Below are 26,670 nucleotides of genomic sequence, written 5' to 3' on the forward strand. Positions count from 1 at the left end.
GAGGGAGGAAGGGCACCAGTGAGTGGGGATGCTGCAGCCCATGGGACCCAGGAGGCGGCCAGCAGTGAAGACGAGGGGAGCACCATGGGGGAGACAGGAGCTACCACAACATCTACCTCAGATACCTCCTCTGATGGCGGCACCCTGGCAGTGGTGGACCCTTCTGGTACCACACCAACACAATCATTGTCCACCACAGCCCTTTCCAGCACCACCCTCCCTGTAGCACCCCACCCAGTTGACTGAGCCGGCTCACCCAGGAGGGTGGGTGTCTCCTTCGTCGCAGGCTCCTCTGCCCCTGCCCCAGTCAGCCCTGCTGCCCTCAATGAGGAGGCTATTGACCTCCTGAGGTCCATCTCTGTGGGGCAGACATCTATTGTGAATGCCATCCAGGGACTGGCATCCCAGATGCAGCAGACTAATGCGTTCCTGGAGGGCATTCAGTGTGCCTTGTCTGGCCTCCAGAGATCATTTAAGGCTCTGGCCTCCTGGTTGACGGCAGCCAGTGTCCCTTCATCTTCCATCCCCCCTCCAGCTACCTGTTCCCAATCCATAAGCCCTCTCCCTGCACCCGTCTGTGGCACACCAGCACATACGCATACACCCAGTATAACAGACAAGGTGCGCAAAGACAGACATGGGCAAGACAAACGTTCACACAGGCATGCACACACATAACACACATCTGCAGACACAATAACAGGCACTTCTCCCACCACCTCCTCTGGTACAGTCACATCTCCACTCATACCTGTCAACACAGCATCATCACACACTGGTCCTGCTGTCATTCCTGTCATGCCCTGAATCACCACAACAGTAGACTCACAGTCACATTCCCCACACACCACATCCACACTCACCACAACTACGTCTCTGCTACCTGCAGCACATCCACCTTACTTGTTCACACCACCACAACATTCACTCACACATCACCCATTCCCTCTTCCTGCATCTCTGCCCCACTCCCAAGAAATGCATACGTACCCACTCACCCACCCAACATTCAGCCACCACACACATCCAGACACTGCACACACCAGTACCCACGTACAACACACAAACACGTCAGACGAACACTTCCTCTACCTCCACTCCCAACCCTCAGTCATGTGACTGCACCCGTGTACCTAAGAGAGTTTTCCTTGCTGCCCTTGACCTGTTCCCTATTCCTCCCCACCCCGTCTTCCCTGTAAACAACGTGTCCCCCTGCCCCTCTCTGACCCTTCCAAATCCCATTCCTTAGGTCCCCCCTCTGGTGTTTCCCCTGCTTCTCCACCCAGCAAAAAAGCCACCCTTCCCAGTGCCAAGGTCACCCCTCCCAAGCCAAAATGTGCCCCTTCCACATCCAAGCCTCCCCCACCACCCCCACACCCATGAGGTGCCTGCCTGTCCCATTGCTGCCCCCATGAAGTGGCTTCAATAAGGAGTCAAGTTGGGCCCATCTTAATGGACAATGGCCCTCATTACAACCCTGGTGGTCCAAGACCGCCAGGGCTGTTTTGGCTGAAGCACCGCCAACAGGCTGGCGGTGCTTCAGAGGGGATTACGACCGCGGCAGTTGCCAACAGGCTGGCGGTAGAGGGAGCAGACAGTGAAAAACGCAACGTGTGCAACTGCACCCATCGCACGGCCGCAACACCGCCGGCTCCATTTGGAGCCGGCTCCCATGTTGCGGCCCACATCCCCGCTGGGCCGGCCAGCGGCCCGCCAATGTTGTAATGACCCCCAACGTGTCCTGCTGAAGTGGACATTGGACTTTTCATTGGCACTTTTTGTACATAGTTTATTGTTTGAATACAACTGACCACATTGCTATGGTTGGCAAGATAAGGTGCTTGTCCTGGTTTCCTTCTACATGGTGGTGTGACATCTGTGTGCAAAGGGTGTGTGAGATCTGTGTGTGGATTGTGTCTGTGTTGTTGCATGCGCTTGGGAGATTGTTTAGGCCATGGGGATGTTGGGATGTGTGTGTCTGCTTGCTTGTGTGTTTGTATGGGGTGTTGTGTGCGTCCGTGTGTCTAATGCTGCATGGTTTGAATTTCCTTGATTGTTGGTTATATGTGTATGATTGTTTGGATGTGTGTTCTCAGCTTTTGGTTGTGTGTCATTGCTACATGGAGTTCATGGTGTGTGTGTATGTGTGGTGTCGCACAACATGCCCGTCTATGCCATCAGTGAGGTGTTTGTGGAGTAGTTGTCGTTGTGTGGTTATGGGGTGTGTTGGTGGTGTTGTGCGTTGTAGTGTATATTTGGCATGGATATGCATGGCTTTGTGTGGATTGGGTATTTGTCATTGACATATGTTGTGTGTGTGGGTGTGTGGCCTTTACTGTGTGTGTGGGGTATGCATGTTCTGTGTGAGAGTGTATCACTGCTATTTCCCTCCCCTCTGTGGTAGGTATACTTACGGGTGTCGTCTTCTCCGGTGGTCCTGAAGGTGTATGGCGAGATACAATGCTGGGAAGACAAGCAGTTCATTTGCCATGGCGGACGCGGCGGCGTCTCTGTGCCTGGAGGTGGGTGTTTCCATTTATACTGTTTGTTTCAGCCAGGTTTTTCATGGCAGTAAGACCCCACCCGACATCCTGGCGGAGTGGTTACTCAGAATAAGGAGGGAGGGACCTGGGTGGCCTCCTGCCTGAAGTTGTCTTCTGCCGGCAGATGCTGCTCATCGGCGGTGGTGGGGCTGGTGGTGAGTTGTCTGTATTGTGTTGGGTTCACCGCCTTACTTGTTATTTGGTGGTCTGTACTGCCACCCTGGCGGCGGTAACAAGACTGCTATCAGTGTGGCAGTTTGGTTACTGCCAAACTCGAAATGAGCACATAAGTCAGTAAACTATCTAGATCTTGACAGCAGTGCTAATAATGTATTAATTCTTTAAGGAATAATTCCAGGTAGAGTTTAGTTGTTGAATATACTGATTTATGTGGTGCAAAACCAGTTGGCACAGTTTGATTGGCCAGTGGCATTCAAAAGGACCAGTTGTGCCCCTCTCTCCACAAGCAAACATGAATGGAAGGGGATCTTCGACTTCACACAAAGGTTTTCTGTGCAGCACATGTGAGCTACTAAGGGCTACATAAGGAACCTCATGGGTGCAGTAAAAGGGACCTCTCCACCTGCAGGGTGGGCCTTTCTTACCATTGCTGGCGAAGTAGAAGCCCATGGTGCCAGAGGTGAAGAACAGACTTAGGTGAGAGATCTAGGCGAGCACTGGATGCAAGCCCAGAACTGATGACCCACTCACATTGGCAAGTTCTGCAAGCAAAGCAAGTACCGCCGACCAATAAAACAAGTTTGAATCAAGCCCTACCCCCATAATAGAGAAGACTGCATGTAAATGCCTCTAATAACAATGTGCTCATGTAAATTACAAAAGTGTACTGTTCAGGTATGAAGTCCATTCCCACACAAATATCCAACTAAAGGTTCAGCCAGACCTTCAATATTCCTTTGTTCACTTCCTATGTATATAGAAATGTGTTTCTTTTATTTGGACATCTTCTAAAAGTATAAATACTGTTTACAATTAAATAACTTTTATTTCAGTCAGTCAGTCAGTCAAGAGAACTTTATTTTGGGCATAAGAGCCATAAAAGCACATAGCAGCAATAAATAAATGCACAAGGTTATATAAAATATGTACAATACATATAACTAAATAAAAATATTAAAATTAAATGCACTCCCATAGTGAATTGATACATTCATACTAAAACCATTATACAGATAAAAGTTTTACTCTAACAATCCAACTAGCCCAAAGGAACTTGGCAACAGCAATCACTTACGTCTGTCGAGTGTCTGATCTGAGAATTCAAAGGGCTATGTCGGACCTGCGGACCTGCGGACTCCCAACAGTCTACAAGCCGGGGCCTGCCATTTCCTACGAGAGGCAGCTTATGAAGGACAGACAAATAGAACATGAGGGAGGTTTTCAATGGTTCTATGGGCAGATAGTTGTTTCTTCACGTGACTAGCGACTGGTAAGTAATCTTAGTGGCAAGATGCCTATGCGGAACTGGAAGTACAATTTCCTTTCTCTTGGCACCGTGATTATGTCCCAGAAGGCCTCGTATTTGCTTGTCTCTTTTAGATTGGCAAATTCACATGATAGTATGGAGTGAAGTGCAACCCCGAGATCTTCAGTCTAGCATATGCCAATACAATTTTTGAAGTCGATTTTTTAAGGAAAGGAGGCAATAGTTGGAGGGTCCCAGAGTTCTCTAAGCCCAAGCAAATAAAGTAACCCCTTGATGTGTCTGAGCCATGGGATACTATGAGAATTGTCAGCTTCTAAAATGACCTGAAGGGCTACAGTAAAGGAAGCTCTGGGGTAGTCCAAAGACGCCACTAGTACCAATGGGGATGTAGGTGGGCCTTATGGTCAGTACATTTCATGCCTAGGTCCTTAAAAAGGGGTAACAGTGAATACTTGGCGGGAGGAACACAAGATTTCTTAGAAAATTATTTTCAGAAATCGTTATTTCTTGGGCTTTAGCATAGCCCCATAGTTCAGCCCCGTAAAGGGCTGAGCTCACAGCCTTGGCTTAATATCTCTGGAGTGCAGGGTGTATTGGTTTGGTATGCAAGAGGTTAACATCCTTTATTAAAACCCCTGCTGTTTGCTTTAGTTTTAGTGCTTGCTTTGCAGTATGTGATTTCCAAAAAAATTTTCAGCTAGTATTACGCCCAGGTAACTGAATGTGCCCACCTTTTCAAGTTGTGTACCCTCAAGGAAAAACTTCCCTTTGAAGGATCTATGGGGATTGAGCGTCATTAATTTATTTTTAAAAGTATTGATTTCAAGTCCCGTCTTGGACATCAGGAGTGTATCATTTGCAAAGAGCAAGACTGGAATTTTTTGTGTGCCTAATGATGGTGCATCAGCCTCCACTTTGAGTAGAGAGAGGATGATATCATTAATGTACAAAGAAAACAAGGTGGGGGCAAGGACACGCCCTTGCCATACACCCCTTGACACATGGATTCTGACAGTTAGCTGCCCCTTGTCATCCCACCTAACACATGCATAATTACCTTCATGAAGCTGAATTAATAGTGCAAGAATGTGCCCGGGGATCCCTATTAGGGAGAGAACTTCCCACAGCTTGTTATGGGGTACTAGATCGAATGCGGATTTCAGATCCACAAAAGCAACACACAGATTTCCTTTGCCAATAAAAACTGTCTTCCAGTATAAAAACAAAAACCTAAGGGCTTGCTCAATGGTAGATTTTTTTTACGAAAACATGCCTGGAGGGGACTAAGGATGTTGTGTTCAGTCATCCAGTCTTGAATCGTGCCCAACAGGCAGTGACAAAACATTTTCTGCACACAATCTATTAAGCTAATTGGCCTATAATTACAGGGGAGGGCTCTGTCACCCTTTTTAAAAATCAGTACTTCAATGGCACCTTTCCAGGACTCAGGGATTGGTGCCCCAGATGCCATTGCATTCGATATGATGGTGATATATCTTGGCCAGATTGCAATGTGGTTAAGAATAGGTCTGCTGGAACACCATCCGAGCCAGGTGCCCTACCATGCTTTAGATTACCTAAGGAATATGCTATATCCGCTTGGGAGAACAGTTGCAGCACTGGAGGGGTGGGTGTTAGAGTGAAATTTGAGCACAGGTCCTTACGTTCAGAAGTTATACTATCATGGTCATAAGAGTACAACCCAGTAAAATGGTCTACCCAGTCATTTGGAGCAATATTGGTTGTAATATTCAGTTCCTATTTTCTGGGCCGTGCGCTGCCAAGGATCAGAACTCACTACAGTTCCTCTCTCAGGCAGCGTCATTAAGTGCAGCCCACCACTTGTCATCTTGTTCACGCTTGGCTTTGCAGACAGCTGATTTGTAAGACTTTCTAGCTGAGCGAATGGCGTTTACATCCTTATATTTATTAGCTTGGTTAGATGCTTCTTTAACCGGTTCTGTGCTGAGGACGTAATGGTTATGTCCTGCGGCACAGTGCTGCTGTGCCCAGGACATAACCATTACGTCCTGGGCACCCAGCCCAGAGGGAGCGCTAGCGCTCCCTCTGTGGGGTTCACCCCCATCCCCCCCAAGTCAGGGATGGAAGGGGAAGCCCTTCCCCTTCCACCCCCGACCTCCCACACCCCCTGTGACGTCAGCGCACGAGCGCACGCTGACAATCACAATGCCTCCTCCTTCGCGCTGGAAGAACAGCTTCCATCGCGATGATCAGAAGAGAAATGCAAAGTATTTCTCTTCCGATCACGGGGAGGAGGCAGAGAGGCTTCAAAGGGAAGGAAATGTATTTCCTTCCCTTTGAAGTCTCTCTCTGCGTTTTGGCAGCCGGATTGTAAAGCAATCCGGCTGTCAAAACGCCCACTAGACACCAGGGATGTCTTTTTTATAAATTTACCTGACAAAAGGGAGCGACCCCTTGGGCAAGGGTCGCTCCCTGGGGGGCATTTTTTTTAAGGCCTTTTCTGCCCCTCCTGGGGGCAGATCGGCCTATTATTAGGCCGATCTGCCCCCAGGGGGGGGCAGAAACCTCTAGGCACCAGGGATATCATTTTTTTTTTGTTTAGTTTTTGTTTTTTGAGGTGGGGAGCGACCCCTTAGGCAAGGGTCGCTCTCCTAGGGGGCAAATTATATTTAGGCCATTTCTGCCCCCCTTTGGGGCAGATTGGCCTATTTTTATGAGGCCAATCTGCCCCCAAGGGGGGCAGAAACCACTAGGCACCAGGGAGTTTTTTTTGTTGTTGTTGTTTTACAGATGGGGAGCGTCCCCTTAGGCAAGGGTCGCTCCCCTAGAGGGGCAAATTGTATTTAGGCCATTTCTGCCCTCTTTGGGGGCAGATTGGCTGATTTTAACCACTAGGCAGCAGGGATCTTTTTTTTGCACTGTCACGCAAGGGGAGCGACATTGTAGGCAAGGGTTGCTCCCCGGGGTGGGGGCTGGGGACACACATTTATTTTAGGCCATTTCTGCCCCCCTTCGGGGCAGATCGGCCTATTGTTATTAGGCCGATCTGCCCCCAAGGGGGGCAGAAACCTCTAGGCGCCAGGGCAATTTTTTTTATTTTTTTGTTGTTTTTTTTACAGATGGGGAGCGACCCCTTAGGCGAGGGTGGCTCTCCTTGAGGGGCAAATTGTATTTAGGCCATTTCTGCCCACTTTGGGGGCATATCGGCTGATTTTAGGTCAATCTGCCCCCAAGGGGGGCAGAAACCACTAGGCACCAGGGATCTTTTTTTTGTGCCGTCATGCAAGGGGAGCGACCTTGTAGGCAAGGGTCACTCCCCGGGGAGGGTGGGTGGGCAAATTTATTTTTGGCCATTTCTGCCCCCCCGGGGGCAGATCAGCCTATTGGTATTAGGCCGATCTGCCCCCAGGGGGGTCAGAAACCTCTAGGCGCCAGGGCAAATTTTTTTTTTGTGTTTTTTTTTTTTTGTTTGTTTGTTTTTTTAGAGATGGGGAGCGACCCATTAGGCAAGGGTTTCTCCCCTGGGGGGCAAATTGTATTTAGACCATTTCTGCAGGGGGGCAGATTGGCCGATTGTAGGTCAATCTGCCCCAAAGGGGGAAGAAACCACTAGGCACTGGGGATTTGTTTTTTGGCGCCAATGTCACGCAGGGGGAGCGACCCAGTAGGCAAGGGTCGCTCCAAGGGAGGGGTTGGGGGAGTGGGGGGCAAATTTATTTTAGGCCATTTCTGCCCCCAGGGGTGGCAGAAACCTCTAGGCGCCAGGGCAAATTGTTTTTTTGTGGTTTTTTTTTTGTTTGTTTGTTTTTTTAGAGATTGTGAGCGACCCATTAGGCAAGTTTTGCTCCCCTGGGGGGCATATTGTATTTAGACCATTTCTGCCCCCCTTGGGGGCATATTGGCTGATTGTAGGTCAATCTGCCCTGAAGGGGGGCAGAAACCACTAGGCACCAGGGATCTTTTTTTGCGCCGTCACGCAAGGGGAGCGACCTTGTAGGCAAGGGTCGCTCCCCGGGGAGGGTGGGGGGGCAAATTTATTTTAGGCCATTTCTGCCCCCCATGGGGGCAGATCGGCCTATTGATATTAGGCCGATCTGCCCCCAGGGGGGTCAGAAACCTCTAGGCGCCAGGGCAAATTGTTTTTTGTGTTTTTTTTTTTTGTTTGTTTGTTTTTTTAGAGATGGGGAGCAAATTGTATTTAGACCATTTCTGCCCCCCTTGGGGGCAGATTGGCTGATTTTAGGTCAATCTGCCCCCAAGGGGGCAGAAACCACTAGGCACCAGGCATTTGTTTTTGGCGCCAATGTCACACAGGGAGAGCGACCCCGTAGGCAAGGGTCGCTCCAAGGGGGGGTTGGGGGGGTGGGGCGGCAAATTTATTTTAGGCCAGAAACCTCTAGGCGCCAGGGCAAATTGTTGTTTTTTTTTGTTTGTTTTTTTAGAGATGGGGAGCGACCCATTAGGCAAGGGTCGCTCCCCTGGGGGGCATATTGTATTTAGACCATTTCTGCCCCCCTTGGGGGCAGATTGGCCGATTGTAGGTCAATCTGCCCCCAAGGGGAGCAGAAACCACTAGGCACCAGGGATCTTTTTTTTGCGCCGTCACGCAAGGAGAGCGACCTTGTAGGCAAGGGTCGCTCCCCGGGGAGGGTGGGGGGGCAAATTTATTTTAGGCCATTTCTGCCCCCCCTGGGGGCAGATCGGCCTGTTGGTATTAGGCCGATCTGCCCCCAGGGGGGTCAGAAACCTCTAGGCGCCAAGGCAAATTGTTTTTTTGTGTTTTCTTTTTTTGTTTGTTTGCTTTTTTAGAGATGGGGATCGACCCATTAGGCAAGGGTTGCTTCCCTGGGGGGCAAATTGTATTTAGACCATTTCTGCCCCCCTTGGGGGCAGATTGGGCGATTTTGGGTCAATCTGCGCCCAAGGGGGCAGAAACCACTAGGCACCGGGGATTCTTTTTTTGGCACCAATGTCACGCAGGGGGAGCGACCCCATAGGCAAGGGTCGCTCCTGGGGGGGTTGGGGGGGGGTGGGCGACAAATTTATTTTAGGCCATTTCTGCCCCCCCCGGTTCCGGCTGAGCTAGAAGCCAAAATCCATAGGTAGGCACTGTTTTCTATGAAACATTTTGATGTGTCCACGTTGTGTTTTGGGCCATTTCCTGTCGCGGGCGCTAGGCCTACCCACACAAGTGAGGTATCATTTTTATCGGGAGACTTGGGGGAACACTGGGTGGAAGGAAATTTGTGGCTCCTCTCAGATTCCAGAACTTTCTGTCACCGAAATGTGAGAAAAATGTGTTTTTTAGCCAAATTTTGAGGTTTGCAAAGGATTCTGGGTAACAGAACCTGGTCAGAGCCCCACAAGTCACCCTATCTTGGATTCCCCTGGGTTTTTAGTTTCCAAAAATGCACTGGTCTGCTAGGTTTCCCCAGGTGCCGGCTGAGCTAGAGGCCAAAATCCACAGGCAGGCACTGTTTTCTATGAAAAAATGTGATGTGTCCATGTTGTGTTTTGGGCCATTTCCTGTCGTGGGCGCTAGGCCTACCCACACAAGTGAGGCATCATTTTTATCGGGAGACTTGGGGGAACGCAGGTTTGGTAGGTTTCCCTAGGTGCTGGCTGAGCTAGAGGCCAAAATCTACAGGTAGGCACTTTGCAAAAAACACCTTTGTTTTCTTTAAAAAAATGTGATGTGTCCACGTTGCGTTTTGGGGCATTTCCTGTCACGGGCGCTAGGCCTACCCACACAAGTGAGGTATCATTTTTATCGGGAGACTTGGGGGAATGCTGGGTGGAAGGAAATTTGTGGCTCCTCTCAGATTCCAGAACTTTCTGTCACCGAAATGTGAGAAACATTTGTTTTTTTAGCCAAATTTTGAGGTTTGCAAAGGATTCCGGGTAACAGAACCGGGTCAGAGCCCGACAAGTCACCCCATCTTGGATTTCCCTAGGTCTCTAGTTTTAAAAAATGCACAGGTTTGGTAGGTTTCCCTAGGTGCCGGCTGAGCTAGAGGCCAAAATCTACAGGTAGGCACTTTGCAAAAAGCATCTCTGTTTTCTTTAAAAAAATTTGATGTGTCCACTTTGTGTTTTGGGGCGTTTCCTGTCACGGGCGCTAGGCCTACCCACACAAGTGAGGTATCATTTTTATCGGGAGACTTTGTCAGGCCTTGTCAGGCATTGCTGGCACACTGGCTGGGCTGACGTGTGCCACCTTGGAGCCTCTCACAGCTGCAGAAACCACAGTGGTAGTGGACTGGGTGGCTGAGGTGCTGGGCTGGGTTCTGGCCACCCTGTCCCGAGGTGAAGGATGGGGGAGGGGTGAGGAATAGGACAATGTTGGCGAGGAAACGTTTCTTAGGGACACTAAGGTTTGGGAGTGGAGGAAGAGGGAGTGGTTGTAGGAGGTGTCAGTGTGCTGTATTTGGGTGCAGGTGCATGGGCTGGATGCCTTTGTGAGGTGGATGGCTGTTGGGTGTGTGTGTGCTTGTTTTTGTGTACTTTGGGAGGAGGGGTCACAGAAACAGTGGGAGTGGACGCAGGGGAAGTGTGCACGGATGTGGGGGTGGTGACTGCCAGCGAGGGGTGTGTAGTGATGGGCATGATGGTGATGGAGGTAGTGGATGAGGATGTAGTGCATGCAGGAGTGAGTGGAGATGCTACTGGGAGGGAGGTGGACGACAAGGAGGAGGGGGACACAGTGGAGGCAGTGGATGTTGGTGTGTCTGCATGGGGATGGTGCTTGTGTGAGTGCCTGTGAGATTAAGTGTGGTGCTTGTGTTTGCCTGAACCACTTCTGTGTGTTGATTTGGTTGGTTGCTGATCTTAAGGTGTGCTTGGGATGGGCTGTGGTTGAGGGAATTGGGACTGGGTAGAAGAAGTTGGAGGGGGGAGGCTGGAGACAGGGAAAATAGCTGCATTCAGTGAGGAAGCCAGAGCCTGGAATGCTCTCTGTTGTGCTGCCACGCCAGGCTGAATGCCCTCCAGGTATGTATTTGTTTGTTGCAAATGCCCTGTTAGTCCATGGATGGCATTCGTTATGGTTGACTGCCCAACAGAGAGGGATCTCAGGAGGTCAATAGCCTCCTGACGGAAGGCAACAGGGCTGACTGGTGCAGGGTCTGAGGTGCCTGGGGCAAAGGAGATGCCCACCCTCCTGTGTGAGCGGGCACGGGAAACACGCTGAGGGGCTGCTGGGAGGGCAGTGCTGGTACGGGGCTGGTAGCTGTACCTGTTGTTGGAGAGGGCGCAGAGGTGTCCGCCACTGCCAGGGAGCTTCCATCGGAGGAGGAGTTGCTGTCGGTAGTGTACCCTCCTGTCTCCATCATGGTGCTCCCCTCGCCCTCTGTCTCACTAGTGCCCTCACCATCGCCGGTGCCTCTTCTCCTCCGCCAGATGATGCTAATGCACCCATGGACAGGGTGACAAAACAAAAGGGGGGGAGAGACAGAGGATACACTTGGTCAATGCCAGCGACAACACTACCGTTGGTGTACACAACACACAGGGAACAGCACTATCCACTAGGCCATGCACTACCAGTTACAATGCTAGTCACCAGCCCATGGGTTACATTGCCTAACAGCATTAGCTGCACACCTGACACCCACAGGACCCTCCCCAGCAGTAGATGCCCACTAACACTATTGGGGTCGGAGTGCATCTGATCTTGCCCATCATTGAACATACCCTGCCATGTTCGCCCTGGCCTAGGGGCACCCACAGCCCACATCCCCCACCCAGGTAAAACCCTAAAGCGAGCAAAGTCATGATTCAGAATCTGTACTCACCCCCTTGTGGCTGCTGTGATGCCTTCAATCGCCCATCCAACTCCGGATAGGTGCTGCCAGGATGCGGAGCATCAGGGAGGTCAGGGTATGACGGGCACCCCTTCCTCATTGGGAAGTCAGCCCCAGCTGGGCCTCCACCGTCTTCCTTGCCCAGCGGCGCAGGTCCTCCCACCATTTGAGGCAGCGGGTGCTCCGCCTGTCAAAGACCCCCAGGGTCCGCACCTCCTTGGTGATGGCACCCCAAATACCATTTTTCTGATGGGTTCTGACAATACAGGAGAAAAGGTATTAGTCATACCGTCCGGACTGTCATACTCATGGCCCACCATATCCCTCCCATGCCCTTACGCACATACATTGACCACCATACATGCAGCACTCTGCCCAGGACCCCTCAGACCCTCCCCTACAGGGGGCTTACACACACAGCAATCCATACATTCATGGCCCACGCATCATGCTCACAGTGTACTCACCTGTTTGTCTGGAGGACCATGGAGTAAAGTGTACTGGGGTAGGACCCCATCCATTAGTCTCTCCAACTCTTCCATAGTAAAGGCAGGGGCCCTTTCCCCAGACACGCGAGCCATTGTCGCTTCCAGAAACAGGTCATAGCAGCACTTGCAGTGTAGGTCCTCTCCTGTTGAAGGTCAGGTAGCCAGTGAGTGCACAGATAGAAAATGTCTGTCACATCCGCGGCGGTGCGTACCGTCACCGCCGGCGTACATCGCCATTGGCTCCTGGAACCCAGAGGGCCCAATGATAACAATGCGATGTTGCGCTGCGGTCGTCAACCGCCGACAGCAACGGCGCACAATGCCAGCGGAATTACCTCATTTCCACTTGTCTCTCCTCACAGGTCAGGCAGCCGCCATTTCAGGGGGGCACAGGCCATGGCACCTAAATGCGTCACAGCAGACATTGGCACATCAACTGACTCACGAGTTCACATAATGTTTCTGTAAAGGAAGAAATGCATATTAATATTGACATATGTGTGTATATGACCTTCTGATCACCGTTTTTCACCCTAGAGTTCAACCGCTGAGGATGAATAGGAGATGGAGACATCCCCCAGACCGCTGGAGACCTGGTGACAATGGAGGACAGGCACATTATCCTGATCTACAGACTTGATAGGGTCACAATCCAAGAACTGTGTGCCCAATTGGAGCCAGACCTGATTTCAGCTATCCGCCACCCCACAGGTATCTCCCCTCTAGTGCAGGTCCTGTCAGTGCTCCAATTCCTGGCAAGTGGTTCCTTCCAAGTGACAGTGGCCATGGCATCAGGGATGTCTCAGTCAATATTCTCAAACATGCTGACCAGAGTGTTGTCTGCCCTGATGAACACATGCGCAGCTACATCGTATTCCCCCAGGTGGAGGATTTGGCCACAGTGAAGGCTGACTTTTATGCACTGGGACATATTCCCAACATCATTGGTGCCATTGATGGTGCTCATATTGCATTTGTCCCCCCGGAGAAATGAACAAGTGTTCAGAAATAGGAAAAGCTTTCACTCTCTGAATGTGCAGATGGTGTGTTTGGCAGACCAGTACATCTCCCATGTCAATGCCAAGTATCCTTGCTCTGTGCATGATGCCTTTATCTTGAGGAATAGCAGCATTCCATATGTGATGTCTTAACTCCAGAGGCACAGGGTGTGGCTAATAGGTGAGCCCATGGTCTCAACCCAGTTGATATAGGTATGTGGGTGTGGGTTTGGCCCTCAGGGTGAGTGTGTGGCTAACAGGTATCCCTTGAATATTTGCAGGTGACTCTGGTTACCCCAGCTTCCATTGGCTATTGACCCCTGTGAGGAATGCCAGGACAAGGGCAGAGGAATGTTACAATGAGGCACATGGATGAACAAGGAGGATCATTGAGAGAACATTTGGCCTCCTGAAGGCCAGATTCTGGTGCCTCCATCTGACAGGTGGATCCCTGTACTACTCACCCAAGAAGGTGTGCCAGATCATCGTTGCATGTTGCATGTTGCACAACATGGCCTTGAGACGCCAGGTGCTTTTCTGTAGGAGGATGAGCCTGGGGATGGTCGTGTTGCAGCAGTGGAGCCTGTGGACAGTGACGAAGAGGAGGCAGAGGAAGAAGATGTGGACAACAGAAGTACACTAATTCAACAGTACTTCCAGTGACACACAGGTAAGACACTGTAACTTCACCTTCCATTACAGTTTTGTGTTTGAAATTGAACATGGCAGCCTGATTTCCCTATTTCTATGGCCACTTACTGTACCCTTTGGCATCTCTTTATTCAGATCTCTGCACCCCACTCTGGCTCCTGGTGTGTTAACTGCTGCCCACTACAGGTCATACTTATGTAAATATTACAATACATTTGAATTGCAATGTTTACAGTTTGTGAAACTAATACATTTGTCATAGAGTTCACAGACTCCATACTTGAATTTGTTCAAAGGGTGTTTATTTATGTGCTAATAAGTGTAGGGGGTATTACAATGGGCTGGGTTGCTGATGGAGGAAAGTCCAGGGTAGAGTCCATTCTATTTGTATCACAGTTGCATTGTCCAAGGGGGCATAGGACGTGGACCAATGGCAGTTCAAGGTGGGCAGGGTGGGACAGAAGGGTGACAATCAGGAGAGTCTTATTTCCTGGCCGGGTCATGTCAATGTTCTCTGGCTTCTGCCTGGATTGCAGGGACCGTTTGTGGGGTGGTTCTCCTTCTGCAGGGGGTGGGGTGCTGGTGGCCTGCTGGTCCTGTGGCGGGGCCTCCTGTCCACTATTGCCGGAGGAGGTGGAGGGCTGTTATTTGGTTTGGCTAGTGTCAGGGGCCCGTTGGTGTGCCACTGCCTCCCTCATGGTGTTGGCCATGTCTGCCAGCACCCCTGCAATGGTGACTAGGGTGGTGTGGATGTCCCTCAGGTCCTCCCTGATCCACAGGTACTGTCCCTCCTGCAGCCGCTGGGTCTCCTGCAGCTTGGCAGGTATCTGGCCATGGTCTCCTGGGAATGGTGGAATGTTCCCAGGATGTTGGTGAGTGCCTCTTGGAGAGTCAGTTCCCTGGGCCTGTCCTCCCCTTGTCGCACAGCAGTCCTCCCAGCTTCCCTGTTGTCCTGTGCCTCTGTCCCCTGAACAGTGTGCCCATTTCCACTGACCCCATGTCCCTGATTATCCTGTGTTTGTGGGGTTGCCTGGAGTCCCTGTAGTGGTGGACACACTGCTGATTGACCTGTCCTGAGGACAGAGGGATGGGCCCGCTGGGTGGGTGCTCTGGTGGTGTTTCCTGAGGGGCGAGGCTCTGTGGTGGGTTGGGACTGTGGCTGGGTCACCGACTGTCCAGAGGCCTCTGATGGGCCAGGTTGGTCATCGTGATCCAGGCGGGCTGAGCTGCTGTCATCACTGTGGGCCTCTTCAGGGGGGGGACTGGATGTGGCTGGCACCTCCTCTCCGGTGACTTTGAGTGGGGGTCATGTGGGGATGTACATGCAGTGTTATTGTATCTGTGTGCACCATCTTGTCCATTGATTTGTTTCCCTCTATGGTTGTTATTAGCAAGGCAGCTTTGGCTTGTGTGAGTTGCGCTTGGTTGATTGTCCCTAGTGTGCATGCTGTGGTGATGGGTGTCCATGCAGGTCTGTGTGGGTGTCCATGCATTGGTGTTGCATGCAGGGCTTGTTATTGGGATGGATGGGTTGTGATGGTGGGGTATATGTGAGGTGGTGGGCTGATGGGGGTGAGGGCAGGGGTTGTTGTTTGTGATGGCATGCAGGTAGGGTGGGGGATAAAGTAGTAAAGATTTGACTTACCAGAGTCCAGTCCTCCTGCTACTCCTGCGAGGCCCTCAGGATGCATGATCGCCAAGTCTTGTTTCTCCCATGTTGTTAGTTGTGGGGGAGGAGGCAGGGGTCCACCACCACTCCTCTGTACAGCTACCTGGCGTCTTGCTACCATGGAACGCACCTTCCCCCGTAGGTCCTTCCACCTCTTCCTGATGTCATCCCTTCCTTTTGGGTGCTGTCCCACAGCGTTGACCATGTCCACGACTCTCTGCCATAGCTCCACCTTCCTTGCAATAGATGTCTGCTGCACCTGTGATCCAAATAGCTGTGGCTCTACCCAGATGATTTCCTCCACCATTACCCTTAGCTCCTCCTCTGAGAACCTGGGTTGTCTTTGTGGTGCTATGGGTGTAGTGTGAGTGGTATGTGTGAGGGTGTGTGGGCTGATGTGTTGGGGTGTGTGCTATGAGGTATGTGGATGGGGTACGGGTGACAGTGTTTTGTGGCTCAGATTCAGTGGGTGCTCCTGGCTTGTCTCTCTCTCTCACTTGCCAAAATGTTTTGGTCATAAAGGGTTGTGGGTATTGTGTGTGTGTGTGTGTTTTATAGTGTTGTGGGTGTGTGGGTGTGGTGTGTGTATGTGTGTCAGGTGTGTGTAGTTTGAATTGTCCAATGTGGAGCTGTTCTGTTAGTGTGTGTGTATTTTGGGCATGGCGGTATGTACCGCCAATGTTTTACCGCGGTTGAATGTCCGCCGCGGTGATTCATGGGTCATGATGCTCTGGGCGTATTTCTGTTGGTGTAACAGTGTGGGTTTTGGTACTGCCATCCTATCACTAACCTTTGGGATGGCGGACTTGTGTGGGTGTCTGTATAGTGGCGGATTTCTATGTGTGGGTCATAATACCCGTAGCAGTATACCACCGCAGTGATGGTATGTTGGTGGCAGTCAGCATGGTGGTAAGCGGCACTTACTGCCAATGTTGTAATGAGGGCCTAAGTTTGGAAAAAGATTTTATATATATATATATATAAATAAATATATATATATATATATATATATATATATATATATATATATATATAAAGTATGCCTTGGTTAGTTCATGCACACACATGTGGAACCCACTGAATATTTAGACCTTAGTGCTGGCGTTATTCTCACGTGCTCACTAGATAACCCTCCATAACCTCTAATAATACCCATTGGGATGGTAAAGGGGTCACCAGGGCTGCAGCACTGATTGTGTCACCCTGTTTGGCCTGAGTAAAAGCAAAGCCTGCAGAACTGCCATGTCAGCCTGCACAAGCTTAACTGCTCACGTTTGACTCTGCCCACACGAAGGGCAGGCAGAGTCCCTTCACTGCCCATAGTACAGGTCAGTCACCCCTAAGGCTGGCTTCCTATAGCCCAGGAGGGTGGGTGCTGTGTTAAGAGTGAGGACATTTATGCATGAGCATATATGACCCTGTAATAGCATTTAAAACGTAATGCTACCAAAAGTGACCAACATAGGATAACATCGGCTGGAACCAGACAAACCCCATCTGTCCAGCTCCATGATGCCCTGACTGATTTACCCCGTGTTTGGTGTAAAGAAATGTGCTTTTTAACCTGAACATGATTCTCGTGCCCAGGATTAGCTATCATGTACCCTGGTGGCTTCCTTAGCAGATTCCCACCAAGATACCAACTTTCTCTTGCCCTAGCGAGCTCCCCAGAGCTATTTGCCACCAAGACAAGAGCTTGCCCTCCTGCTGATTGTGCTAACACTGCTGCCAGGGTAGAGACAAAGGACCTGGGCAGTAAGGAGGTCACACCTCCTCCCTCCCAGGATGACTAGGGTTTACAGTAATCAAGGTGATGAACCTTAAAGGCTTTCCCCACCCTGATATGTAATCTGTTTTCTCCTTCTCGAGGACAAAACCCTTCCTGCCCTGTACAGGTTGACAGGCAGAATAATTAGTTATGAAGGAAGCGTGCACCTCTGAGAATAACAAAAGAAAACCCACCTCCTAAGAAGGTTTCAACAAAAATCCTGAAACAGATATGAAACAGTGTTGAGCATAAAATATATATACATATGTGAAATCCATACTCTATACCCAAATATAAACATAATTTTATTATATGGAGTTAATAGCTGATATAGATATATAAACGCATTACTCTGAAGACAGCATGGAGAAATCTCACTCATCACCTCATGCATACCCAAATAGACCACACACATACATAACTAAAAGATAAAAACTATCAGGTTACTAAATCAGTGCACATGTCATCAAAATATAGCACTAGAAAAGATCTTAAATTTCATCAAGTCCTTTATAATTACACCAAAACGACAGGTCCAACAAAATGTAAACCAATCAATGGAAAAATCACCAGTCTATAATGATCTTTGATAATGTCATTGCATTTTTCCCTTGTAATAGAATCCTTTGTTGTATTGCTTGTAGACTTCTTGTATTTCAAGTTCCAACGTCTCCTAGTGCAATACTATGTCGACAAACATTTCGGTGAAAAGTGACCACCAGGTCACTCACCTTCCTCAGGGCAAAAGTATATTATTCAAAACTTGTTAAAATACACAACGAGAGAGATTCCATCCATGTAGTCAACTCTACTGTTTTCATTCACCTCTCCTATTTAGTTTTGCAAAAGCGAGCAAGACCAATATCTCCTAACCCAGGACCAAAATCAAGGAAGATATATCAAAATTCAAATGATGAGTCTTAGTTTACATGCGTCGTTAGAATTCCTCAGTCCAAAACAGCGAACATTTCTTATGTGCCATTTTGCAGACTTGCAATGGTTATACAGTCCATAATACTCCAAACGCCGCAAATCAGGAGAACTCTGAGAGGCTAGCCACGCCTTTATGGTGGGCTAGGAGGTCTGTACAGTCAAAGAAAGGTTCTGTCATCTTGGCAAACACTAAATTAGTGGATTTTGGGTAGAAAACTGATGAACTCCCAAAGAAAGCAATCCCTTCAGGGGCGGACTAGCCATGGGTAACAGTAGCCCATTGGCCATGGTCCCTCGCCCTCTTAACACCTCCTAAACTAGGATTTAAGGGGCTCTCCTGGTACCAGAACCTCAGTTATGTCTTTGAATCTGGGAAGTGGCACAGAGAAGATGCTGTCACCAACAACAGGACTTTGGACTCCATTGCAGCACAAAGAGAGGACACTTAAGTTCCCTGATGAGACCATATACTTGAACTGTGTGTTCGACTTGTGACCATGGCGAAAGCTTGTTGCCCCCAGCAAGAGGGACTCTAGTGGATGCCAGAAACGGAAGCGGACTCGCCTGACAGGTGGAACCAGTCACCTGCAACCTAGAGAAGAATCATCATGCTGTGTCACAAGAAGTACAACCCATCTAGACCCTCTTGAGTGAGCTCAAAGAAAATTGGTGACCTGCACCCTGTGAGTTGTAGTGAGGCTCACACTAAGTTTGGAGCCACTACACTACTCATTGATTTCCAGCCAAAGAAGTATCCGTGGATTACTTTTGCCACTGCCAAGGCTTGTTGGTCACCAGCCTAGTAACCGACCTGTCTCCAGATGTCACCATCCCCAGAGCAACTCCCAGAAATAGTGACTGACATCGTCAATGACCCTTCTGCTGAGATCCAGCAACCTGAAGAAGACAACTTCAACTAAATGGCAAAGCATCTTTGGCATGACCCTCCAGTGTTTGACAGAAGCAAGGCCACCTCTGCACCCGGAGCCGCCAGATGTGGTGGCAGCGGACTAGCTTTGGAATCCAGGTCCAGAGACCCCAAAGGCCTCTACTCTCTGACAGTAGAGTGTAACTCCATCTTCAAGTGTGGTTTTGCATAATGCTGCATCTTTGATTGACAACTCTTGTAGTTCCAGTTCTTTTCTAAGGACAACAAGCAGACCTCTGCACCTGGACTCCCTGGGCAAGGTAAAAAGGTACTGTCTATAGGAACTTGGTCTAGGGACCCCTCAGACCTTAATTTTAGGTGGGTTCCATGGAACTTACCCCCACAAATGACCGATTACAGTGTGATTTCCCCATTGACTTCAATGGCATTTGTTTGACAACTGAAAGGGCATCTATTTTTAAACAATTTAAAAATCCACAACTCAAGTGGTATGTAACATACATATGTTGTTTTGGTGTTTAAATGAGATAAAGATCTGCTTCATTTTTCTAAATTGGTGTTGTATTTCTTTCAAGTCCTGTTAATTACTTATCATCCATGTTGGTGTTGTGAAATGCTTTTCACATTTTCCTTTAAGTAGTCTGACTGCTATTTGCCACTCTACCAGGACTGAGCTAAGGTTCACTGCTGTGAGCCCAAGGTCTACTTCTGGGTAATGTGTTGATATTACATGGTAAGCTCCCCCAGTCATATCACATAATACTGCCATCATGCTACACCAGGTATAAATATTGGACCCTCAAACCCACTCTTCAAATCACCTCTGGACCTGTTGAAGACTCAGAAGAAGGACTGCTCTGCTGCTCTGCTGTCAGAAGGACTGCTCTGCTGCCATGTTGGCTGAGTAAGAATGACTCGACCTGCACCTAGAACCCAGGACCACCAGAGTGTCTGCAAGGGCTATTTGGCTGGCCTCCTCATCAGAGCCTCATGGACAGAAAAGGCTCTGATCATCTTGAACCCTGCTCCTGGACTATGTCTGACTTGAGTAATAAACCCTTCAAGTGGTGCCTCTCCAGTCCTGGACCCTTGGAAGTGCATGGTAAAGATGTTCTTCCAGCCAAGCTATGGTGTGAATCACAACTAGACACAGCCCTTGCATCTCCTCATTGATATTGATGCAGCTCAAAGCAACTCAATTCGTACCCCGCATCACAGCCTTCGCAGCTCCTCATCAGAACAGATAAAGCATGCCGCAACTCAAAACAGGACCTTGTATCACTTCTCGGAACTAAGGCTATGCAGAATACCGCTCTACATCAAGGACATAGGTGGTCATTATGAGTCTAGCTATCAAATGACTGCCAGACTCGCGGTGGCGGCCCACCGCCAAAAAGCTGGTGATGGGACTGTGCATTGGCATGGGTAGTGCAGGGGCCCCCATGCACAGCCCCATTGCGCATTCCACTCCCCGAATTACAGGAAGTGGAATGCTTCACGAGCTGCACTGCCACATTGGAGCCGGCTCCATTAGGAGCCGGCGTCAATGTTAAGGGCCGGTTTACCGCAGGGCTGGCAGGTGGAAGCACTATTTCTGCCCGCTGGCCCTGCGGTGAAGTCCTGTTAGCGCTCGCGGGGTTCAGGCTGCACAGGCGGTCTGAGGGCAGAAAGATTTTGGCGGGCGGCCTCCTCCACCTGCTAAACTCTTATTGACCACCATAAGGTACTATTCTCAGGGGTCCTAACCTCATCCCTATATCCAGCCCATTCTCCATCATAGTCAGCCTGAACTTCTGACTTTGACCCGGTCCAGCAGAACCAGTTAACCATAGTGGGCGGTTTGTGTTTTTTAAACACTATTTTTACCTAAATTTGTAATACTGCATATCTCCGGGTCTACTGATTGGATTTTGGTTGTTTTGGTATCAAATAATTTATTAACTTTTATGTATTTTCTTGTGCTGTGTTTCCACTTTTAAATGCATGTGTGCTGCATAAATACTTTACATATTGCCTCTAAGTTCATCCGGACTGCTTTTGTGCCAAGCTGCCAGAGTGTTACGCACAGGTAAACTTTGTAACTTTAGTGGTTCAACCTGATGAGGATTGTGGCTGTTGCTTGAAAAGGCTCACACTGTCCTCAACCAACAACCCAATTTCTCACAGGGGGAATATGTTTATCCACTTGAGGTTCACTGTTTTTTCTGAGTTGATTAGTAGTGCTCTGTATGTTTTTTTTTTTTTTTTTAAAGAAATCCCGACAAACAAGCAAAAATCTCAGTTGATCCTGTATTTGAAAGGTACCTTGCTCAGGCTCATACAGCATTTGAATTATTGTGTTTTTTTCTATAGTGTTTAGATACGTTTTAAACGCATAGCTTTTTGGGTTCTCCTTAATCAAATGAAACCTAATAAATAAATTTAAGAAATAAAAAACAAATGGTTGTTTGTGTTTTTTAGATCTCATGTAAAGAGACACTTTTTAACTACAAATTGTAAAGACTGTGAACAGTAAAGTGTGAAAAATCGTTAAAAAAAATTAGCATTGTTGTAAATAATTCTCATTTAGAAGTTATGTTTCTGCAATGTGTGCAGTTTGAGTTAAAGGGCATTTAGTGGCAGCAGAGGGTTCCTCTGGCTTCCCTCATGGTACTGGGCTTGCTATCTGCGGCGTCAGAGGTCGGGGTGGGGAATTAGCAGCCATGCTCCTACTCTAGGCAAAGAAGTTGGGCTTTGAGGGTGAACTTCCATGCGAGGAGGAAATAATGTAACTGCGCTTCACTATGTCCAGCTGAAGGGTTACTTAGATTGAAGGGAGGACTTGAGTGTATGATTTTCCAAATGCGGTGAACTCCTCCCAGATGAAGTAGAGGTTTATGGTGTGGATTTAATGCCCACGAAACATGGCACAATAGAAGAACAATTTAACATTGCATAGGAGTACAGTACATTTAGTGGTTAATAACGTTTTCCATTAAACTGACATGTTATTAAAACTTCAGTTAAAAACTGTATCCATGACCAGTGGTGTTACTTCCAGTGGGTCAGGTATTGAAGCTGGGCAGGGGGCTGTAAAATTGATAGCCTCTGTCTCGATTGGCGTTTGTTACAGGAAGTGCGTCATCGACCATTAACTTCATGTGATCAGCACTGGTCGAAAATGTTAAGCATCTCACGTTTACTCAGTGACTAAGCATCTGTTTTAAAGACCTGTGAATGACCAGATATTCGTGAAATAATTTCCTAGATGAAGAAAAGAAGGTTAATCTATTGAGTTAATAATGACTAACACCCATCACTTAAGTGCCTAAAGAAAATGCAGCTAATAACTGGACAACGATGTATTATCAAAAAGCCTATGGGTTCTATTTAGTATATGGCGCTCAAAGTGAGAGGCACTGAAATTAAAACAAACGATTCCTCTGTTAAATTTTTCAAAAACTGTTGCCACCACTGGTGACTTTATATTTCATTTTGTCTCTTCTTCTGCAGATGGATCTTTATCGAATCCTGCAGGGAGCAGTCTATTTCCTGATGGCAATGCTTGGAAGTGTGACCAACTTCTCTATCCTGTTTTATTTCTGCCTTACGTCAAGCAACAAGGGCAAGGCTCTCTTGCCAGAGGTCATCATGTCCCATATCGCTGGATCAAACCTTGTTGTCTTTGTGACCCGGGCGTTGCCTTCATCGCTGTCTGCGTTCGGCTTCAGGGACCTTTTCACAGACCGTGACTGCAAGGTCATCCTTTTAATGTACCGGACATGCAGGGGAGCAGTCATTGGCTTAACCTGTCTTCTCAGCTGCTACCAGGGCATCGTTATCAGTTCAAGCAGTCCAAAGTGGATGTACCTGAGAACACAATTACAGAAGTATCTCACCACCATCATATATGTGTGTTACTTAATGAACATGGCATCCAACTTGGACACCGTATACTATGCATTTTCTATCTCTAATGTGACTATGCTCCAGTATGCCTACAACTTGAAGTACTGCTTTGTCACTTATCCAAACAAAGTGCTCTTTGAAGTAATGGGACTCCTCAACTTCGTTCAGGATCTTTTTTCCGTGATGGTCATGGCTACAGCTAGTGGCTACATTTTGCTGGTTTTGTACCAACACAAGAAGGTGGTTCGAAGCCTCCGACACCCAGATCAGCAGACAGGGCGAACAGCTGAATCACAGGCCACCACAACAGTCATCACTCTGGTGACCCTGTATCTAACATTTTATGGGATTGAAAATGCCATCTGGCTCTACCAAACGGTATCCAATGAGATCCTTACTGTTGTGACTGATGTCCGCATCTTCTTCACTATGTCCTATAGTTTTGTCTTTCCCATTGTTACACTAGCTTTCAACCCTAAATTGAGGAGTAAAATGAAGCAACTCAGAAACAGGCATGAATGAGAAAATATAAAGGAATAATGGGCACATTATCTGCAGTGCATAGATCTATTATAATAACAGAACCAGTGGCGCAACTAGACCTACATTTTGGGGGTGCAGGGATAACACTTCAGATGCTGGAGGCAGAGCCAGATTCAGAGTGAGACTAAAAATTGCTTATGGGGTATTCTGTCATTGTAGTGGTATAATACATAGGATAATTGTTTTGCCAATATATGACAGCTCAAATTAAAGCACACTGGGCCTTTAACATTAATGCATTTGTAATAGGACTTAACAACCTTTCTAGGATGTTTAGGACTCTCTTTCAAGAACTTCTAACAGAACAAATAGTAAATGTGGTATTTCAATGAACATTCAATGTGTTTCCTACACGTTATAATTCTAGTGTTGTCAAAAACAGTGACATGTCAAGTAATGTAAAACACCTGAAATCAATTGAATTGGCCTCAACCCACTAGCGCTTCAGAATACTTTTGGGAGATATTTGTGTTTCTTCATATCCCACCTTCCATGGTGTTTCGAAAAATGTTGGCAAATAATGCACTTTAAGCACATGTCTATAGTTATTGTTCTGCTGAATGAAATTAATGATTGAAAATAATTATGGAAAGTGCACTTCTACCCTAACCAAGCAGCCTGGTGCTGAGCAATAACTGAAGGAGATGTAGAGACTCCACTAATGTGGAAAAGGCAAGTTTATTTTCCGAAAGACTGAAGACTGGAGTCACTAGAACTTAGGAGACAAAGAGTTCCAGTGCTTTGATGCCTGAAAGGAGAAGTATCAGAGTCCAATAAGTACGTTCCTAAGTTAGGAAGATGCAGACAGTTGGCTACTGCAAAAGCATAGGTTTCTGGAAGGAATATAAAGGGTGATACAATGGCGAAGTAGCAGAGGACCTATGTTATGAAGAGCGCCTAGATCTAGGCACAACACTTTGAAGTTACATTGTTTGCATTCAGAAGGCAATGGACAGTAGAACAGTGAGAAGGGATGGTCAAGCAAGGGGGCATTCCTCAGATGAGGCATGCAGAAAGGTTTCGAAGTATTTGAAGACAGGAAGTCCAACATAGACTTTCTATTATCTTGTTGTGAGGAGATAATTAAATTTACAGTAGTCCTATGAGTGCGAGAAGGGAGAAAGGGGATGTTTTCCATAGCATGAGGATGTTGTTAAAGCAAGTGGAAAAAATGCCTGATCTGTTGAAAGAATGAGAAAAAATAGTCAAAAATTAATACAGGATTTTCTTTCTGAGTCAACCCATAGTGGGTGATGTGTTCTGCTCCACCACCACCAAAGTGAGAACCACACTTTAGGAGGTTCCCTAAACGTGAGGCCCTCTGCGTTGTCACTATTGAGTTTTAATTAGTCTTGAATGATTGATGTTTTAATAAACATTTTCATAAAGTTTCAAAACAATCATGTTATGACAGTGCAGATGTTATTCACCCTAAGGCACATACATTGTTATTTTAAAATGTACTCTTTATGTGACACAGCCTATCCTTTAATAAGGGTATCAAAGTAATAAAGGCAACAGTGACCCCACTTAGCTGCACATCACTCCAATTTTATCGGATCATTTTGAACATAATTAAGGTGCTCTAACACTATAACACATCTGTTGCCATGATGGGTAGACTGGAATCGGTAAACCTAAACCAGTTAATATCAGAACGAAAATAATAGTGGAGCACACTAGAAATCAGTTGCTATGGGTCAAGTTGTTAGACTAATATTTTGATATCACCATAGAGATGATTCTATTAAGTAAACAGAAATCACAAAGAAATAACATAAAGAATGTCAGTTATTAAACATCAGGGTGCAAACCATTTTGTTCCTTTTGTTTAATATATTTGTTAAAAAAAAGTTTTACTTTGTATAAATGTTCATATTTTTTTAACAGGGATTGAAGAATTCAGGCTGTTCAGGGCTTAGTGTTTTCAGCCAATGATTGAAGAGCTCAGCCGACACGTGTTTCGTCCCATTACAGGACTTCCTCAAGGCTTGTTCTTGATATTAAGTACATTTTAGCCAAAACGCCACACTCGTACTTGGATTAGAATAATTCTGCACAATTCCAATTATGCGTGAAGAATATTTCAATATTTCCACAAAAACCTGCTCTACTTAAGTAACAGTCTACATTTCAGATGCTGATCTGTACCTATCCATATCCTGGTCGCTATTCGTGAAACCCAAAGTAACACCTCCGGCACACGGCAGCATAAGGGTAGACCATAGATGTATAGTTCAATAAACAATGCAACCAAACTGTATGGGGGTCAGCTTCAACCTGTTTTAATGGGTGATCACTATTACGAAATACCACAGGATACTGATTTGGACCCAGAGTAAACCTGGCCTCTCACTGGTGGTAAGTCAACATTGTTTCTGATGTTCCGGTGAGAGGTGTGTGTTCATCCCTTGATTCTCTTCTGTCTCTTATACAGTCTATACTTAATTATTAAGCACACGTCAGTACAGTGTGTTATTCAGTTGGGAGGGCCTGCAATTCAGGGAGGCCTATAGTCAGAAAGCATTTCAGTTTCAATCATTATTGGTTCCTCTATCTGGTCCATGTATGTGTATAATTTGGTTTTCTCACTGTTGTACATTCTGCCTCCACCCATTTCTTTACCTCCCTTAAACAGTTGCTTTTTGGCCAAGTGTTATTGTTTATCTTCATGATATGGCTAGGTAACATGTTCCTACCACTATCATCAAATCTGCACTCCTGCTTATTCTTCCTTCATTTCACTCTGGCCATCCGGCTGAGCATGCTCTCCCTCAGAGTACAGTCTAGTCTTCTTCCCACTATTTTTGCTATTGTCATATTTCCAGTAGTTTAGTAGATGTGAGCTCTCCTATGATCAAATCTGACTTTAGACTCTCTTGTCTGGGAGATTAATCTTCAATCTCCATATCTTACTGAGCTTCCTTGGAATGAGATAGTTTTGATGAAGAAAATTAAATTGTATCAATTTAAAAAGGGCAATGATGCTACTGCTGGTAAGTGTCTAGCATCTAGAAGGGCTGTAATCAAGTAGACCAATCTCTTAAAGTTCAAGGAAGTTTGCCTGCC

General features: G+C 47.4%; 1 protein-coding gene across 1 annotated transcript in view; it reads left to right on the forward strand.

The window, feature by feature from the left end:
- LOC138301627 (olfactory receptor class A-like protein 1) overlaps positions 1-23,580 on the forward strand; it is a 40,643-nt gene extending 17,063 nt beyond the window's left edge. The window contains exon 2 of the mRNA XM_069242141.1: positions 22,663-23,580. Within this exon, the coding sequence (XP_069098242.1) occupies positions 22,663-23,580 (918 nt within the window). The remainder of the gene's footprint in view (positions 1-22,662) is intronic.
- Positions 23,581-26,670: the final 3,090 nt, after the last annotated feature.

Source organism: Pleurodeles waltl, chromosome 6 (genome assembly GCF_031143425.1).
Source record: "Pleurodeles waltl isolate 20211129_DDA chromosome 6, aPleWal1.hap1.20221129, whole genome shotgun sequence".
NCBI lineage: Eukaryota > Metazoa > Chordata > Amphibia > Caudata > Salamandridae > Pleurodeles > Pleurodeles waltl.